At 62.6% G+C, this 18,364-nt stretch overlaps 1 protein-coding gene across 1 annotated transcript in view; it reads left to right on the plus strand.

Annotated features, from left to right (window-relative positions):
• The window catches only part of hfm1 (helicase for meiosis 1), a 367,785-nt gene that overhangs the window by 80,665 nt on the left and 268,756 nt on the right, over nucleotides 1-18,364 (plus strand). Inside the window, exon 4 of the mRNA XM_072512843.1 lies at nucleotides 409-521. Within this exon, the coding sequence (XP_072368944.1) occupies nucleotides 409-521 (113 nt within the window). The remainder of the gene's footprint in view (nucleotides 1-408; nucleotides 522-18,364) is intronic.

Genomic DNA, 18,364 nt, shown 5'->3' on the forward strand with positions numbered 1-18,364 from the left:
CATACGGCATGCTTGCCTTCATTGGCCAGGGCATTGAGTATAAGAATTGGCAAGTCATGTTGCAGCTGTATGGAACCTTAGTTAGGCCACACTTGGAGTATAGTATTCAATTCTGGTCGCCACACTACCAGAAGAATGTGGAGGCTTTAGAGAGGGTGCAGAAGAGATTTACCAGAATGTTGCCTGGCATGGAGTGCATTAGCTATGAGGAGCGGTTGAATAAACTTGGTTTGTTCTCACTGGAACGAAGGAGGTTGAGGGGCGACCTGATAGAGGTCTACAAAATTATGAGGGGTATAGACAGAGTGGATAGTCACAGACTTTTTTCCATGGCAAAACTTTATTTTGTGGATAATCACATATTTGGCACAATAAACTAAAAACTGTGTTCTACTAATACTGTGACAGGAAACCTATCAACCAAGAAAAGACAAGTTGGCAGATTGGTCCAGCTCCACCAATTTCTGAAATACCAGCTGCTCAGGAATTGCAAAAAGAGCTAGAAAGACTAGAATCGTCAGGTAGAATGTATTATTTTAACATTTCAAGCAATCTTTATATTTTTTACTTGCATAAATAGAAATGCAGTATTTGTTAAGAAATTTTGTATTTTTTTCACTGCCCTGCTATTTCACTTATTAAACATACAACCCAGCTATTAACCTCTCATTCTTTGATCAGTTTTGAACAGAAAGTAAATAGTCATGCAACCCAACAACTAAAACATCAACTTGATTCAGGAGGGGGAAAATTGGACTTTTGACAGGTTTCCATCTATAAATTGACTGTTGCACTGTATATATATTTTTAAAAAATAACTTTTTTTCAAATTTTCACAAAATAACAACAAAATACAGAACGAAAAGAACAACCCCCCCCCCCCCATACATAAATAATAAATTAACAGCCTTCATCAAAACAAAGGCAAATATACACGCCCCCTCAAGAAAAACGAACCAAAAAGAAAAATAAATCAACAACCCCCCCCCGGTTGCTGCTGCTGCTGACCATCTTCTAACGTTCTGCCAGGAAGTCTAGGAACGGTTGCCACCGCCTGAAGAACCCTTGCACCGATCCCCTTAAGGCAAATTTCATCCTCTCCAATTTAATAAACCCCGCCATATCGTTGATCCAGGATTCCACGCTTGGGAGCCTCGCATCCTTCCACCGAAGAAGAATCCTTTGCCGGGCTACCAGGGATGCAAAGGCCAGAATACCGGCCTCTTTTGCCTCCTGCACTTCCGGCTCCTCTGCTACCCCAAATATTGCGAGCCCCCAGCCCGGCTTGACACTGGAACCTACCACCCTCGACACTGTCCTTGCTACACCCTTCCAAATGTCCTCCAGCACTGGGCACGCCCAGAACATATGGGTGTGGTTTGCTGGGCTCCCTGAGCACCTAACACCTGTCCTCGCACCCAAAAGAACCGGCTTATCCTTGCCCCGGTCATGTGAGCCTTGTGCAGTGCCTTAAATTGTATGAGGCTGAGCCTCGCGCAAGAGGAGGAAGAATTCACTCTCCCCAGGGCATCCGCTCACGTCCCCTCGTCAATCTCCTCACCCAACTCCTCCTCCCACTTACCCTTTAGTTCCTCCATCGATGCCTCCTCCTGTATCACCTGATACGTTGCCGAGATCCTCCCCTCTCCAACCCACACCCCCGACAGCACCCTGTCGTGGACCCTACGTAGCGGCAGCAGTGAGAACTCCATCACCTGCCGCCGAACAAACGCCCTTACCTGCATATATCTGAAGGTGTTCCCTGGGGGGAGATCGAACTTCTCCTCCAGCTCACCCAGGCTCGCGAACTTCCCGTCCACAGACAGGTCCCCCATCCTTCTAATACCGGCCCTGTGCCAACTCAGGAACCCTCCGTCCATCCTCCCCGGGACAAACCGGTGGTTCCCCCGAATCAGGGACCACACCGAGGCCCCCACCTCCCCCTGTGACATCTCCATTGCCCTCAAATTTTGAGGGTAGCCGCCATCACCGGGCTCGTGGTATACCTCGTTGGAGGAAGCGGCAGCGGCGCCGTCACCAGCGTCTCCAGGCTCGTGCCCACACAGGACGCCATCTCCAGCCTCTTCGATGCCGCCTCATCCCCCTCCTTCACCCACTTACGCACCATCGCAATGTTGGCGGCCCAATAATACCCACAGAGGTCAGGCAGCGCCAACCCCCCCCCCCCCCCCCCCCCCCCCCCCCCCCCCCCCATCCCTGCACCGCTCCAGGAACACCCTTCCCTCAGGGTCTTCTGCGCCCACACAAACCCCATAACTCTCCTGTTAACCCGCCTGAAGAAGGCCTTAGGGATAAAGATGGGGAGGCATTGGAACAGGAACAAAAACCTCGGGAGCACCGTCATTTTAACTGACTGCGCCCTACCCGCCAGGGAGAGTGGCAGCACGTCCCACCTCTTAAACTCCTCCTCCATCTGTTCCACCAGCCTCGTGAAGTTAAGCTTATGTAGGGCCCCCCAGCTCCTAGCCACCTGGACCCCCAGGTACCTGAAACTCCTCTACGCCCTTTTTGGTGGGAGCTCACCAATCCCCCTCTCCTGGTCACCTGGGTGCACCACAAACAACTCGCTCTTCCCCATATTAAGCTTGTACCCGGAGAAATCTCCAAACTCCCTCAGGATCCTCGTCACCTCCGGCATTCCCCCACCGGGTCCGCCACATATAGCAGCAAATCATCCGCATAGAGCGACACCCGATGCTCCTCTCTACCCCGCACCAGCCCCCTCCAGTTCCTCGACTCCCTCAACGCCATGGCCAGGGGTTCAATCGTCAGCGCAAAGAGCAGGGGGGACAGGGGACACCCCTGCCTCATCCCCCGGTGTAGCCGGAAATACTCTGACCTCATTCTGTTTGTGGCCACACTCGCCACCGGGGCCTTATATAGCAACCTCACCCACCTGACGAACCCCTCCCCGAACCTTTTCAACACCTCCCACAGGTACCCCCATTCCACCCTATTAAAGGCCGCCTCCGCATCCATCGCCGCCACTATCTCCGCCTCCCCTTCCAATGCCGGCATCATAATAACGTTCAAGAGCCTCCGTACATTAGTATTCAACTGCCTCCCTTTCACGAATCCCGTCTGATCCTCGTGTATGACCTGCGGTACACAGTCCTCTATCCTCATGGCCAAAATCTTTGCCAGCAACTTTGCATCTACATTTAGGAGTGAGATCAGCCTATATGACCCACCCTGTAGGGGATCCTTGTCCCGCTTCAGGATCAGGGAAATCAGCGCTCTAGACATCGTCGGGGCAGAGCCCCCCCCCTTCCCTTGCCTCGTTGAAGGTCCTTACCAACAGCGGGCCCAGCAGGTCTGCATACTTCTTGTAAAATTCAACCGGGAACCCATCCGGCCCCGGTGCCGTCCCCGCCTGCATGTCGTGATGGGATTTATCCTAGGATTCTCTGGGAGGCCAGGGAAGAGATTGCTGGACCTTTGGCTTTGATTTTGATGTCATCATTGGCTACAGGAATAGTGCCAGAGGACTGGAGGATAGCAAATGTGGTCCCTTTGTTCAAAAAGGGGAGCAGAGACAACCCGGGCAACTATAGACCGGTGAGCCTCACGTCTGTAGTGGGTAAAGTCTTGGAGGGGATTATAAGAGACAAGATTTATAATCATCTAGATAGGAATAATATGATCAGGGATAGTCAGCATGGCTTTGTAAAGGGTAGGTCATGCCTCACAAACCTTATCGAGTTCTTTGAGAAGGTGACTGAACAGGTAGACGAGGGTAGAGCAGTTGATGTGGTGTATATGGATTTCAGCAAAGCGTTTGATAAGGTTCCCCACGGTAGGCTATTGCAGAAAATACGGAGGCTGGGGATTGAGGGTGATTTAGAGTGGATCAGAAATTGGCTAGCTGAAAGAAGACAGAGGGTGGTGGTTGATGGGAAATGTTCAGAATGGAGTTCAGTTACAAGTGGAGTACCACAAGGATCTGTTCTGGGGCCGTTGCTGTTTGTCATTTTTATCAATGACCTAGAGGAAGGCGCAGAAGGGTGGGTGAGTAAATTTGCAGACGATACTAAAGTCGGTGGTGTTGTCGATAGTGTGGAAGGATGTAGCAGGTTACAGAGGGATATAGATAAGCTGCAGAGCTGGGCTGAGAGGTGGCAAATGGAGTTTAATGTAGAGAAGTGTGAGGTGATTCACTTTGGAAGGAATAACAGGAATGCGGAATATTTGGCTAATGGTAAAGTTCTTGGAAGTGTGGATGAGCAGAGGGATCTAGGTGTCCATGTACATAGATCCCTGAAAGTTGCCACCCAGGTTGATAGGGTGGTGAAGAAGGCCTATGGAGTGTTGGCCTTTATTGGTAGAGGGATTGAGTTCCGGAGTCAGGAGGTCATGTTGCAGCTGTACAGAACTCTGGTACGGCCGCATTTGGAGTATTGCGTACAGTTCTGGTCACCGCATTATAGGAAGGACGTGGAGGCTTTGGAGCGGGTGCAGAGGAGATTTACCAGGATGTTGCCTGGTATGGAGGGAAAATCTTATGAGGAAAGGCTGATGGACTTGAGGTTGTTTTCGTTGGAGAGAAGAAGGTTAAGAGGAGACTTAATAGAGGCATACAAAATGATCAGGGGGTTAGATAGGGTGGACAGTGAGAGCCTTCTCCCGCGGATGGAAATGGCTGGCACGAGGGGACATAGCTTTAAACTGAGGGGTAATAGATATAGGACAGAGGTCAGAGGTAGGTTCTTTACGCAAAGAGTGGTGAGGCCGTGGAATGCCCTACCTGCTACAGTAGTGAACTCGCCAACATTGAGGGCATTTAAAAGTTTATTGGATAAACATATGGATGATAATGGCATAGTGTAGGTTAGATGGCTTTTGTTTCGGTGCAACATCGTGGGCCGAAGGGCCTGTACTGCGCTGTATCGTTCTATGTTCTATGTTCCCTATCCCTTTGATCAACTCCTCCAACCCAACCGGCGCCCCCAACCCCGCCACCTGCCCCTCCTCCACCTCAGAAACCCCAGCCGGTCCAGGAAGCGACCCATCCCTCCCTCTTCCAGTGGGGGCTCAGACCGGTACAGTTCCTCGTAGAAGTCCCTGAAGACCCCATTGATACCCACCGCACTTCGCACCGTGCTCCCTCCTCCATCCCTAACTCCCCCGATCTCCTAGCTGCCTCCCGCTTCCGAAGCTGATGCGCCAGCATCCGACTCGCCTTTTCTCCGTATTCATGTACCGCCCCCTGTGCCTTCCTCCACTGCGCCTCCGCCTTCCTGGTGGTCAACAAATTGAACTCAGCCTGGAGGCTACTCCGCTCCCTAAGCAATCCCTCCTCCGGGGCCTCCGCGTACCTCCTGTCCACCCTCACCATCTCCCCCACCAACCTCTCCTCTCCCCCCTCTCCTTGTGTGCCCTAATGGAGATCAGCTCTCCTCTGACCACCGCCTTCAGCGCCTCCCAGACCACCCCTACTTGCACCTCCCCATTGTCATTAGCCTCCAGGTACCTCTCTATACACCCGCGAACCGCCCGCTCACCTCCTCGTCTGCCAGCAACTTGGCGCCACAGCGGCTGCTGGTCCCTCTCCTCCCCCAACTCGAGGTCCACCCAGTGCGGAGCATGATCAGAAATGGCTATCGCTGCGTACTCCATATCCTCCACCGTCAGAATCAGCGCCCTGCTCATGACAAAAAAGTCAATCCGGGAGTAGGCCTTGTGGACATGGGAACAGAATGAGAATTCCCTGGCCCCCGACCTCACAAACCTCCATGGGTCCACCCTTCCCATCTGGTCCATGAACCCCCTCAGCACCTTGGCCGCCGCCGGCCTCCTGCCCGTCCTAGACCTAGAGCGATCCAGTGCCGGGTCTAGCACCATGTTGAAATCCCCCCCCCCCCCATTACCAGGCTCTGGAATCCGGTCCAGCAACATGCGCCGCATGAACTCCGCATCGTCCCAATTCGGGGCATATACATTGACCAACACCACCCGCTCCCCCTGCAACTTGCCACTTACCATCACATACCGACCGACATTGTCTGCCACAATGCTCGACGCCTCGAATGACACTCTCTTCCCCACCAAGATCGTCACCCCCCGAATTTTTGCATCCAAACCCGAATGAAACACCTGCCCTACCCATCCCTTTCTCAACAATACCTGATCCGCCACCCTCAGTTGCGTCTCCTGAAGCATGGCCACATCCGCCTTCAGCCCCTTCAGGTACGCGAACACCCGGGCCCGCTTGACCGGCCCATTCAGTCCCCTTACATTCCAGGTTATCAGCCAGATCAGGGGGCTACTCACCCCCCCTCCCCCGCCGACTAGCCATAGCCCTTCCTAGGCCAGCCACGTGCCCGCGCCCCTGCATGACTCATTCCCCACAGCGGCAGACCCCTGCCCCCGACCTCCTCTACCAACTCCAGCTTCCCCTTGGCCATTCTAGCAGCAACCCGGTCCCCCTTCCCCCCCTTCCCCCCCTTCCTCCCCCCCGCTTCCCCCCCCTTCCTCCCCCTTCCCCCCCTTCCTCCCCCTTCCCCTCCTTCCCCCCCTCCTCCCCCTTCCTCCCCCTTCCTTCAACCCCCTTCCTTCCCCCGTCCTTCCCCTGTTCCCCCACCCCTTCCTCTTCCCCCTCCCCCTTCCCCCCTCCCCCTTCCTCCCCCCTTCCCCCACCACCTTCCTTCCCCCTCCCCCTTCCCTCCCTTCCCCCCCTCCCTCCACCCCCCTCCCTCCCTCCCCCTCCCCCTTCCCTCCCTTCCCCCCCCTCCCTCCTCCCCCTCCCCTCCCCATCCCCCCTCCCGCCCCCCTTCCCTACTCTTCCACTCTTCCCCCCTCCTCTTCCCCCTTTCCCCTTCCCCCCTCCCTCTCCCCCATCCCCATCTCTCCCCCCTTCCCCCCACCCCCTTCCCCCACCCCTTCCCCCACCCCTTCCCCCCTTTCCCCACACCCTCTTCCCCCTTCCTCCCCCTTCCTTCCCCCCTCCTCCCCCTTCCTTCCCCCCTCCTCCCCCTTCCTTCCCCCCTCCTCCCCCTTCCTTCCCCCTTCCTTCCCCCTCCTTCCCCCTGTCCCCGCCCTCATTTCCCCCCTCCCCCTCCCCTTTCCCCCCTCCCCTTTCCCCCTCCCCTTCCCCCCCTCCTCCCCTCCCCCTTCCTTCCCCCTTCTCCCCCTTCTCCCCTTCCCCCCATCCCCTCCCCCCTTCCTTCCCCCCTTCCCCCCTTCCCTACTCTTCCCCTTCCCTCCTCTTCCCCCCTCCTCTTCCCCCTACCCTTCCCCCACCTTCCCCCTCCTCCCCCTTCCTCCCCCTCCCCCTTCCCCCATGTTCCCCTCCATCCCATCCCCCCTCCTCTTCCCCCCATCCTCCCCTCTTCCCCCCCTTCCCCCCACCCCCCTTCCCCACCCACACCCTTCCCCCACCCACACCCTTCCCCGCCCTCTTCCCCGCTTCTCTTCCTCCCTCTTCCCCCCTTCCCCCCACCTTCCCCCGCTCTGCCCCCTCTTCCCGCCTTCCCCCCCTTCCCCCTCCTCTCCCCCTCCTCTTCCCCCCTTCCACCCCCTTTCTCCCCCCTTCCCACCCTTTCCCCCCCTTTCCCCACCTCCCCCTATTCTTCCCCCTCCCCTTCCCGCCCCCTCCCCCCTTCCTCCCCTCCCCCTGCCACCCCTGCCCCCTTCCTTCCCTCCCCCTTCCCCCCTACCCTACCCCCTTCCCTCCTCTTCCCCCTCCTCTTTCCACCTTCCCCCCTTCCCCCTCTCCTCTTCCCCCCTTCCCCCCTCTTCCCCCCACCCCCCTTCCCACCACCCACCCCCTTCCCCCATTTCTCCCCCCTCCTCTTCCTACCCCTCCCACCCTTCCCCCTTCCCCCCACCTTGCCCCCTCTTCCCCCCTCTCCCCTTCCCTCCCCTCCCCCTCCCTCCACCCTTCCCCCTCCCTCCCCCTCCTCTTCACACCCCCTCCACCCCTTCCCACCCCCTCCCCCTTCCTGCCCCCCTTCCCCCTCCCCCTTCCTTCCCCCTTCCTCCCCTCCCTTCCCCTTCCCCCTTCTCCTCCCTTTCCCCTCCCCTTCCCCTTCCCTCCTCTTCCCCTCCTCTTCCTTCACCCTTCCCCCCTCCCTTTCCCTCCCTCCTCTTCCCCCCTTCCCCCCTGTCCCCCCTCTTCCCCTTCCCGCCTTCCCCCTTCCCGCCATCCCCCTCTCCTCCCCTTCCCCTCTTACCCCCTCCCCCCCTTCCCTTCCCCCCTCCTCCTCCCATTCCCCTACTCCTCCCCCTTCCCCTCCCCTTTCCCCCTTCCCCCCTTTTCATTCCCCCTTTCCCTCTCCCTTTCCCCTCCATTCCCCCTTCTCCCCCTTTCCTCCCCTCCCCTTCTCCCCTTTTCCCACCTTGCCCCCCACCTTTCCCCCCGAACTCCCCCCTTTCTCCCTTTCGCACCTTGCCCCGGCACCTTCCACCCCTTTGTCCCTTCCGCCCCCTCTTCCCCCCTTCCCCCTTCCCCCCTTCTTCCCCTTCTCCCCTTCCCCCCCTTCCCCCCTTTCCCTTCCCCTCCCTGCCCTCCCCCTTTCCCCTCCTCATCCCCCTCTCTTCCCCCCTTCCCCACTCTTCCTCCCTTTCCCCCCACTTCCCCCCTTTCCCCCTCTTCCCCTTCCCCCCTTTCCCCCCTTCCCCCTCCTCTCCCCTTCCCCCCTCCTCTTCCCCCTCCCCCACCTTCCACCCCTTCTTAACCCCCTTCCCCTCCTCTCCCCCCTTCCCCTCCCCCTTTTCCCCCTTTCCCCCTTCACGCCCTTTCCCCACCCCCTTTCCCCCACCCCCTTCCCCGCCCCCTGCCCCCGTTCCCCCCGCCCCCCTTCCACCCACCTTCCCCCCTCCCCCTCCTTCCCCCCCTTTCCCCCTCCCTCCCCCTTCACCCCCCATTCTCCCCTCCCCCTTCCCCTCCCCCTCCTCCCCCCTTTCACCCCACTATCGCCTCCCCTTCCCACCTCTCCCCCTTCCCCTCCTCTTCCCCCTTCCCCCCTCCTCTTCCCCCCTCCTGTTCCCCCTCCTTCCACACCCTCCTCTTCCCCTTCCCCTCCTCTCCCCCTTTCCCCACCTTTCCCCCGTTTCCTCCCACCTTTCCCCCTCACCCCGTCCCCCTTCCCTCCCCCTTCCCCCCTCCCCTTTCCCCCTCCCCTTCCCCCCCGCCCCTGCCCCCTGCCCCTTCCCCCCTCCATTCCCCCTCTCCCCCCGATTCCCCCTCCTCTTCCCCTGCCCCCTTCCCCCTTGACCCCCTCCCCTCCCTCCCCTCCCTGTTCCCCCCTCCTATTCCCCCTCCTATTCCCCCATTCCCCCCTCTTCCCACCTTTCCCACCCTTTTCCCCCTTCCCCCTCCTCTTCCCCCTTCCCCCCTCCTCTTCCCCCCTTTCCCCCCTCTTCCCCTCCTTCCTCCCCCTCGTCTTCCCCCTTCCCCTCCTCTCCCCCTTCCCCCTCCCCCTTTCTCCCCCTTCCTCCTTTCCCCCTCCCCTCCCACCCCCTTATCCCCCGCCCCTTCCCCCCTCCCCTCCCCATTTCCCCCCTTCCCCCTCCCTTCCCCCTTTCCACCCTTTCCCCCTCCCCCTTTCCCCCTCCCTTCCCCCCTTCTCCCCTTCCTCCCCCCGTCCCCCCTCCCTTCCCCTCCCTCCCTCCTCTTCCCCCCTTCCCCCTTCCCCCATCTCTTCCTCCCTCCTTCCACCCGTCCTCTCCCCCCTTCCCCTCCTTCCAGCCCCCTCCTCTTCCCCCTTCCCCTCCTTTCCCCCTTCCCAACCTTCCCCATCCCCCCTTTCCCCTCCTCTTCCCCCTTCCCCCCTCTTCCCCCCTTCCCCCTCCTCTTCCCCCTCCTCTTCCCCCCCTTTCCCCCATCCTTCCACCCCCTCCTCTTCCCCCTTCCCCTCCTCTCCCCCTTCCCAACCTTCCCCATCCCCCTTTCCCCTCCTCTTCCCCTTCCCCCCTCTTCCCCTTCCCCCTCCTCTTCCCCCTCCTCTTCCCCCCTTTCCCCCATCCTTCCACCCCCTCCTCTTCCCCCTTCCCCTTTCCCCCCTCCCCCTTCCCCCCTCTTCCCTTCCCCTCCCTCCTCTCCCCCTTCCCCCCTCCTCTTCCCCCCTTTCCCCCTCTTCTCCCCTTCCCCCTTCCCCATCCTCTTCCCCTCGTTTCCCCCTCCCCTTTCCTCCCTTCCCCCCTCTTCTCCCTGTTCCCCCCATTTCCCCCCTCTTCCCCCCTCTCCCCTTCCCCTCCCTCCCCACCCCCTCTTCCCCCCTTCCCCCATCTCTTCCTCCCTCCTTCCACCCCGTCCTCTCCCCCCTTCCCCTCCTTCCACCCCCTCCTCTTCCCCCTTCCCCTCCTCTCCCCCTTCCCAACCTTCCCCATCCCCCCTTTCCCCTCCTCTTCCCCCTTCCCCCTCTTCCCCCCTTCCCCCTCCTTCCCCCTCCTCCCCCTTCCTCCCCCTTCCTTCACCCCCTTCCTTCCCCCCGTCCTTCCCCTGTTCCCCCTCCCCTTCCTCTTCCCCCCTCCCCCCTTCCTCCCCCCACCACCTTCATTCCCCCTCCCCCTTCCCTCCCTTCCCCCCTCCCTCCACCCCCCTCCCTCCCTCCCCCTCCCCCTTCCCTCCCTTCCCCCCTCCCTCCCTCCCCCTCCCCTCCCCATCCCCCCTCCCGCCCCCTTCCCCCTTCCCTACTCTTCCACTCTTCCCCCCTCCTCTTCCCCCCTTCCCCCTTCCCCCCTCCTCTCCCCCATCCCCATCTCTCCCCCCTTCCCCCCCCCCCCCTTCCCCCACCCCTTCCCCCCTTTCCCCACACCTTCCTCCCCCTTCCACCCCCTTACCCCCTTCCTTCCCCCTTCCTCCCCCTTCCTTCCCCCCTCCTCCCCCTATCCCCCCTCCTCCCCCTTCCTTCCCCCTTCCTCCCCCTTCCTTCCCCCTCCTTCCCCCTGGTCCCCGGCCCTCATTTCCCCCTCCCCCTCCCCTTTCCCCCCTCCCCTTCCCCCCTCCCCTTCTCCCCTCCCCCTTCCTTCCCCCCTTCTCCCCCCTTCTCCCCTTCCCCCCATCCCCTCCCCCCTTCCTTCCCCCTTCCCCCCTTCCTACTCTTCCCCTTCCCTCCTCTTCCCCCTCCTCTTCCCCCTACCCTTCCCCCACCTTCCCCCTCCTCGCCCCCTTCCTCCCCCTCCCCCTCCCCCTTCCCCCATGTTCCCCTCCATCCCATCCCCCTCCTCTTTCCCCCCATCCTCCCCTCTTCCCCCCTTCCCCCCACCCCCCTTCCCCCACCCACACCCTTCCCCGCCCTCTTCCCCGCTTCTCTTTCCTCCCTCTTCCCCCCTTCCCCCCACCTTCCCCCCCTCTGCCCCCTCTTCCCGCCTTCCCCCCCTTCCCCCTCCTCTCCCCCTCCTCTTCCCCCCTTCCACCCCCTTTCTCCCCCTTTCGCCCCCCTTTCCCACCCTTTCCCCCTTTCCCACCCTTTCCCCACCTCCCCCTATTCTTCCCCCTCCCCCTCCCGCCCCCTCCCCCCTTCCTCCCCTCCCCCTGCCACCCCTCCCCCTGCCACCCCTCCCCCTTCCTTCCCTCCCCCTTCCCCCCTACCCTACCCCCTTCCCTCCTCTTCCCCCTCCTCTTTCCACCTTCCCCCCCTTCCCCCTCTCCTCTTCCCCCCTTCCCCCCTCTTCCCCCCACCCCCTTCCCCCCCGACCCACCCCCTTCCCCCCTTTTCTCCCCCCTCCTCTTCCTCCCCCTCCCACCCTTCCCCCTTCCCCCCACCTTGCCCCCTCTTCCCCCCTCTCCCCTTCCCTCCCCTCCCCCTCCCTCCCCCTCCTCTTCACACCCCCTCCACCCCTTCCCACCCCTCCCCCTTCCTGCCCCCCTTCCCCCTCCCCTCCTTCCCCCTTCCTCCCCCCTTCCCCCTCCCCCCTTCCTTCCCCCTTCCTCCCCCTCCCTTCCCCTCCCCTTCCCCTTCCCTCCTCTTCCCCTCCTCTTCCTTCACCCTTCCCCCTCCCTTTCCCTCCCTCCTCTTCCCCCCTGTCCCCCCTCTTCCCCTTCCCGCCTTCCCCCTTCCCGCCATCCCCCTCTCCTCCCCTTCCCCCTCTTCTCCCCTTCCCCCCTTCCCCCTCTTACCCCCTCTTCCCCCTTCCCCCCTCCTCTTCCCCCCTTCCCCCCTCCTCCTCCCATTCCCCTACTCCTCCCCCTTCCCCTCCCCTTTCCCCCTTCCCCCTTTCTCCCCTTCCCCCCTTTTCATTCCCCCTTCCCTCTCCCTTTCCCCCCATTCCCCCTTCTCCCCCTTTCCTCCCCTCCCCTTCTCCCCTTTTCCCCCCTTGCCCCCCACCTTTCCCCCCGAACTCCCCCCTTTCTCCCTTTCCCACCTTGCCCCCCACCTTCCCCCCCTTCCCCCTTCTTCCCCCTTCTCCCCTTCCCCCCCTTCCCCCCCTTTCCCTTCCCCTCCCTGCCCTCCCCCTTGCCCCTCCTCATCCCCCTCTCTTCCCCCCTTCCCCCTTCCCCGCTCTTCCCTCCCTTTCCCCCCACTTCCCCCCTTTCCCCCTCTTCCCCTTCCCCCCTTTCCCCCTTCCCCCTTCCCCCTCCTCTCCACTTCCCCCTCCTCTTCCCCCTCCCCCGCCTTCCACCCCATCTTAACCCCCTTCCCCTCCACTCCCCCCTTCCCCTCCCCCCTTTTCCCCCTTCACGCCCTTTCCCCCACCCCCTTTCCCCCACCCCCTTCCCTGCCCCCTGCCCCCGTTCCCCCGCCCCTTCCACCCACCTTCCCCCCTCCCCCTCCTTCCCCCCCTTTCCCCCTCCCTCCCCCTTCACCCCCCCATTCCCCCCTCCCCCTCCCCCTCCCCCTCCTCCCCCCTTTCACCCCACTATCGCCCCCCCTTCCCACCTCTCCCCCTTCCCCCTCCTCTTCCCCCTTCCCTCTCCTCTTCCCCCTCCTCTTCCCCCTCCTTCCACACCCTCCTCTTCCCCTTCCCCTCCTCTCCCCCTTTCCCCACCTTTTCCCCGTTTCCCCCCACCTTTCCCCCTCACCTTTCCCCCTCACCCCGTCCACCTTCCCTCCCCTCCCCCTTCCCCCCCTCCCCTTTCCCCCTCCTCTTTCCCCCCCGCCCCTGCCCCCCTGCCCCTTTTTCTTTCCCCCCTCCATTCCCCCTCTCCCCCCATTCCCCCTCCTTTTCCCCCTGCCCCCTTCCCCTTTACCCCCCTCCCCTCCCTCCCCTCCCTGTCCCCCCTCCTATTCCCCCTCCTATTCCCCCATTCCCCCCTCTTCCCACCTTTCCACCCTTTCCCCTTCCCCCCTCCCCTTCCCCCCTTTCCCCCTCTTCCCCTCCTTCCTCCCCCTCGTCTTCCCCCTTCCCCTCCTCTCCCCCTTCCCCCTCCCCCTTTCTCCCCCTTCCTCCTTTCCCCCTCCCCTCCCACCCCCTTATCCCCCGCCCCTTCCCCCTCCCCCTCCCCATTTCCCCCCTTCCCCCTCCCTTCCCCTTTCCACCCTTTCCCCCTCCCCCTTTCCCCCCTCCCTTCCCCCTTCTCCCCTCCTCCCCCCGTCCCCCCTCCCCCTTCCCCTCCCTCCCTCCTCTTCCCCCCCCTTCCCCCCTCTTCCCCCCTTCCCCCATCTCTTCCTCCCTCCTTCCACCCCGTCCTCTCCCCCCTTCCCCTCCTTCCACCCCCTCCTCTTCCCCCTTCCCCTCCTTTCCCCCTTCCCAACCTTCCCCATCCCCCCTTTCCCCTCCTCTTCCCCCTTTCCCCCTCTTCCCCCCTTCCCCCTCCTCTTCCCCCTCCTCTTCCCCCCCTTTCCCCCATCCTTCCACCCCCTCCTCTTCCCCCTTCCCCCTTTACCCCCCTCCCCTCCCTGTTCCCCCCTCCTATTCCCCCTCCTATTCCCCCATTCCCCCCTCTTCCCACCTTTCCCACCCTTTTCCCCCTTCCCCCCTCCCCTTCCCCCCTTTCCCCCTCTTCCCCTCCTTCCTCCCCCTCGTCTTCCCCTTCCCCTCCTCTTCCCCCCTTCCCCTCCTCTTCCCCCCCATTACCCCCCTCTTCCCCCCGTTCCCCCTCTTCCCCCCCTGTTCCCCCCTCCCCCTCCCTTCCCGGTCCTCGTCCCCATCATCTCCCCTTCCCCCTTCCCTCCTCCTTCCACCCCCTCCTCTTCCCCCCTTCCCCCCCCTTCCCCCTCCTTCCCCCCTTTCCCCCCCTTTCCCCCCTTTCCCCCCCTTTCCCCCCCTTCCCCCCCTTTCCCCCCTCTTCCCCCCTTCCCCCCTCTTCCCCCCTTCCCCCCCTTTCCCCCCTTTCCCCCCCCTTTCCCCCCCTTCCCCCCCTTCCCCCCTTCCCCCCCCTCCTCCCCCTCCCCCTCTTCCCCCCTCTTCCCCCTCCCCCCTCTTCCCCCCTCTCCCTCCTCTTCCCCCCTCTCCCTCCTCTTCCCCCCTTCCACCCCCTCCTCTTTTCACCCCTTCCACCCTTCCACCCCCTCCTCTTTCCCCCCTTCCACCCCCTCCTCTTTCCCCCCTTCCACCCCCTCCTCTACCCCCTCCTCTTCCACCCCCTCCTCTTTCCCCCCCTTCCACCCCTTCCTCTTTCCACCCCCTCCTCTTTCCCCCCTTCCCCCCCTCTTTCCCCCTCTTCCACCCCCTCCTCTTTCCCCCCTCTTCCCCCCTCTTCCCTCCTCTCCCCATCCCCCTCCCTCCTCTCCCCTTCCCCCCTCCCTCCTCTCCCCCTCCTCCTCCTCTCCCCCTCCCTCCTCCTCTCCCCTCCGCCTCTTCCCCCCTTCCCCCCACACTTCCCCTCCTTTCCCCACTCCTCTTTCCCCCTCCCCCTTCCCCCCTTTCTTCCCCCCCTTCCCCTCCTCGCCCCCCTCCTCCCCCCTTCCCCCCCCTTCCCCCCCTCCCCCCCTTCCCCCCTCCCCCTTCCCCCCCTTCCCCCCCTCCCCCCTCTTTTCCCCCCTTCCCCCCCTTCCCCCCCTTCCCCCCCTTTCCCCCCTCCCCCCTTTCCCCCCCTCTTTCCCCCCTCCATCCCCCTTTCCCCCCCTCCCTCCCCCTTTCCCCCCTCCCTCCCCCTCCCTCCCCCCCCTTTCCCCCCCTTCCCCCCCTTCCCCCCCTTCCCCCCTTCCCCCCTTTCTCCCCCCCTTTCCCCCCTTTCCCCCCCTTTCCCCCCCCTTTCCCCCCCCTTTAACCCCCCCCCTTTACCCCCCCCCCCTTACCCCCCCCCCCTTTACCCCCCCCCCCTTTACCCCCCCCCTTTACCCCCCCCCCCCCTTTACCCCCCCCCCCCTTCCCCCCCCCCTTCCCCCCCCCCCTTCCCCCCCCCCCTTCCCCCCCCCCCTTCCCCCCCCCCTCCCCCCCCCTTTCCCCCCCCTTCCCCCCCCTTCCCCCCCCTTCTTTCCCCCCCCCTTCCCCCCCTTCCCCCCCCCTTCCCCCCCCTTCCCCCCCCCCTCCCCCCCCCTTTCCCCCCCCCTTCCCCCCCCCTTCCCCCCCCTTCCCCCCCCTCTTTCCCCCCCCTTCCCCCCCCTTTCCCCCCCCTCTTCCCCCCCCCCCTCTTCCCCCCCCCCCCTTTCCCCCCCCCCCCTTTCCCCCCCCCTTTTCCCCCCCCCCTTTTCCCCCCCCCCTTTTCCCCCCCCCCTTTCCCCCCCCTTTCCCCCCCTTCTTCCCCCCCCTTCCCCCCCCCTTCCCCCCCCTCCCCCCCCTTTCCCCCCTTACCCCCCCCCTCCCCCCCCCTTCCCCCCCCCTTCCCCCCCCCCTCTTTCCCCCCCCCTCTTTCCCCCCCCCTTCCCCCCCCCCTTCCCCCCCCTTCCCCCCCCTTCCCCCCCCCCTTCTTTCCCCCCCCCTTCCCCCCCCCTTTTCCCCCCCCTTCCCCCTTTCCCCCCCCCCTTTCCCCCCCCCCTTTCCCCCCCCCCCTTTCCCCCCCCCCTTTCCCCCCCCCCCTTCCCCCCCCCCCTTTCCCCCCCCTTTCCCCCCCCCTTCCCCCCCCCCTTTCCCCCCCCCCTTTCCCCCCCCCCTTTCCCCCCCCCTTTTCCCCCCCCCCTTTCCCCCCCCCCTTTTCCCCCCCCCCTTTCCTCCCCCCCCCTTCCCCCCCCCTTTCCCCCCCCTTCCCCCCCCCTCCCCCCCTTTTCCCCCCCCCCTTTCCCCCCTTTTCCCCCCCCCTTTTCCCCCCCCCTTTCCCCCCCCCCTTTCCCCCCCCCTTTCCCCCCCTTCCCCCCCCCCCTTTCCCCCCCCTTCCCCCCCCCTTTCCCCCCCCTTCTTTCCCCCCCCCTTCCCCCCCCCCTTCCCCCCCCCTTCCCCCCCCCCTTCCCCCCCCTTCTTTCCCCCCCCCTTCCCCCCCCCTTCCCCCCCCCTTCCCCCCCCCTTTTCCCCCCCCCTTTCCCCCCCCCTTTCCCCCCCCCTTTCTCCCCCCCCTTTCCCCCCCCCTTTCTCCCCCCCCCCTTTCCCCCCCCCCCCCCTTTCCCCCCCCCCCCCCTTTCCCCCCCCCCCCTTTCCCCCCCCCCCTTTCTCCCCCCCCTTTCTCCCCCCCCCTTCCCCCCCCCCCTTTCCCCCCCCCCTTTCCCCCCCCCCCTTTCCCCCCCCCCCTTTCCCCCCCCTTTCCCCCCCCTTCCCCCCCTTTCCCCCCCCTTTCCCCCCTTTTCCCCCCTTTCCCCCCTTTCTTCCCCCCTTTCTTCCCCCCTTTCTTCCCCCCTTTCTCCCTTCCCCCCCTTTCCCCCCCCCCCTTTCCCCCCCCTTTCCCCCCCCCCCTTTCCCCCCCCCCCCCTTTCCCCCCCCCCCCCTTTCCCCCCCCCTTTCCTCCCCCCCCCTTTCCCCCCCCCTTTCCCCCCCCTTTCCCCCCCCCTTCCCCCCCCCCTTCCCCCCCCCCTTCCCCCCCCCTTTCCCCCCTTTCCCCCCCCCTTTCCCCCCCCCCTTTCCCCCCCCCTTTCCCCCCTTCCCCCCCCTTTCCCCCCCCTTTCCCCCCCCTTTCCCCCCCCTTCCCCCCCCCTTTCCCCCCCTTCCCCCCCCTTTTCCCCCCTTTCCCCCCTTTCCCCCCTTTCCCCCCCTTTCTTCCCCCCTTTCTTCCCCCCTTTCTCCCTTCCCCCCTTTCCCCCCTTTCCCTTCCCCCCCTTTCCCCCCTTTCCTTTCCCCCCCTTTCCCCCCCCTTTCCCCCCCCCTTTCCCCCCCCCTTTCCCCCCCCCTTTCCCCCCCCTTTCCCCCCCTTTCCCCCCCTTTCTTCCCCCCCTTTCTCCCCCCCCTTTCTCCCCCCCCTTTCTCCCCCCCTTTCTCCCCCCCCTTTCCCTTCCCCCCCCTTCTCCCCCCCCTTTCCCTTCCCCCCCCTTCTCCCCCCCCTTTCCCTTCCCCTTCCCCCTTTCCCTTTCCCCCCCCTTCCCCCCCCTTCCCCCCCCTTTCCCCCCCCCTTTCCTCCTTCCCCCCCCCTTTCCTCCTTCCCCCCCTTCCCCCACCCTCCCTTCCTTGGTCATAGCTTTATATGCTAAAGTGTTTCAAGTTAATATTTTCAATAATGCAGTAACTGACAAACTAGGTAAGCCTGCATGTTGAGCTAAATTGAACCACCCATTTAACAAACATATCATCCTGTGTGGTTGATCAATGTAAGGCCTATGCACAGTAGTATGGCTCTAGCCACCAAGCTAGCCACTACTAGGCTACACTTGTTACTTTGCGTTGTGTTATTTTCCACTAAGCACAGAATCACCTCTGGTCATGTTCCAGTTAGTATTTCAAGGTAAACAAAACAGTATTTCAGACTGGTTAAGGCTAATTGCCCAACTCTTTCAGTATTATCTATCACAGACAAAAGCTTTGGTCAGCCTGAATCAATCAACATCAATTATGGGGATGCATTGATCTTCATCTGGGGCTGGTTTAGCACAGTGGGCTAAACAGCTGGCTTGTAATGCAGAACAAGGCCAGCAGCGCGGGTTCAATTCCCGTACCGGCCTCCCCGAACAGGCGCTGGAATGTAGCGACTAGGGGCTTTTCACAGTAACTTCATTGAAGCCTACTTGTGACAATAAGCGATTATTACAATTATTATAATGGCACCGAATGTGGCTCAGTGTCATATTTTGTTTGATACCATTTCTGTGAAGTGTCTTGGGATATTTTATTATGTTATAGGTGCCATGTAAACAGAAGTTGTTGGGATATATTGATAGATATTGAATATTTGAAGTATAGATAAGAGTGCAGCATAAAGGAATGCTTTTATCTTTAAAGTATTTTACTGTAACTGCTGCAAGGTGTTGACCTCTTTATCTTGTTGTTTGTAAAGATATGATCAGATTTCTAGAACTTTAAAATCAAAACAGAAAATGATATAAATATACACTAGGTCTGTCAATGCATCAAAAAAAGTATTTAATGTTTCAGGAGTAGACTTCCCATCAGAACATTCTGACAAAGTCTCTACTGAAATGTTATACTATTTCTCCTAATTTAA

This window comes from Scyliorhinus torazame, chromosome 7, assembly GCF_047496885.1.
Source record: "Scyliorhinus torazame isolate Kashiwa2021f chromosome 7, sScyTor2.1, whole genome shotgun sequence".
NCBI lineage: Eukaryota > Metazoa > Chordata > Chondrichthyes > Carcharhiniformes > Scyliorhinidae > Scyliorhinus > Scyliorhinus torazame.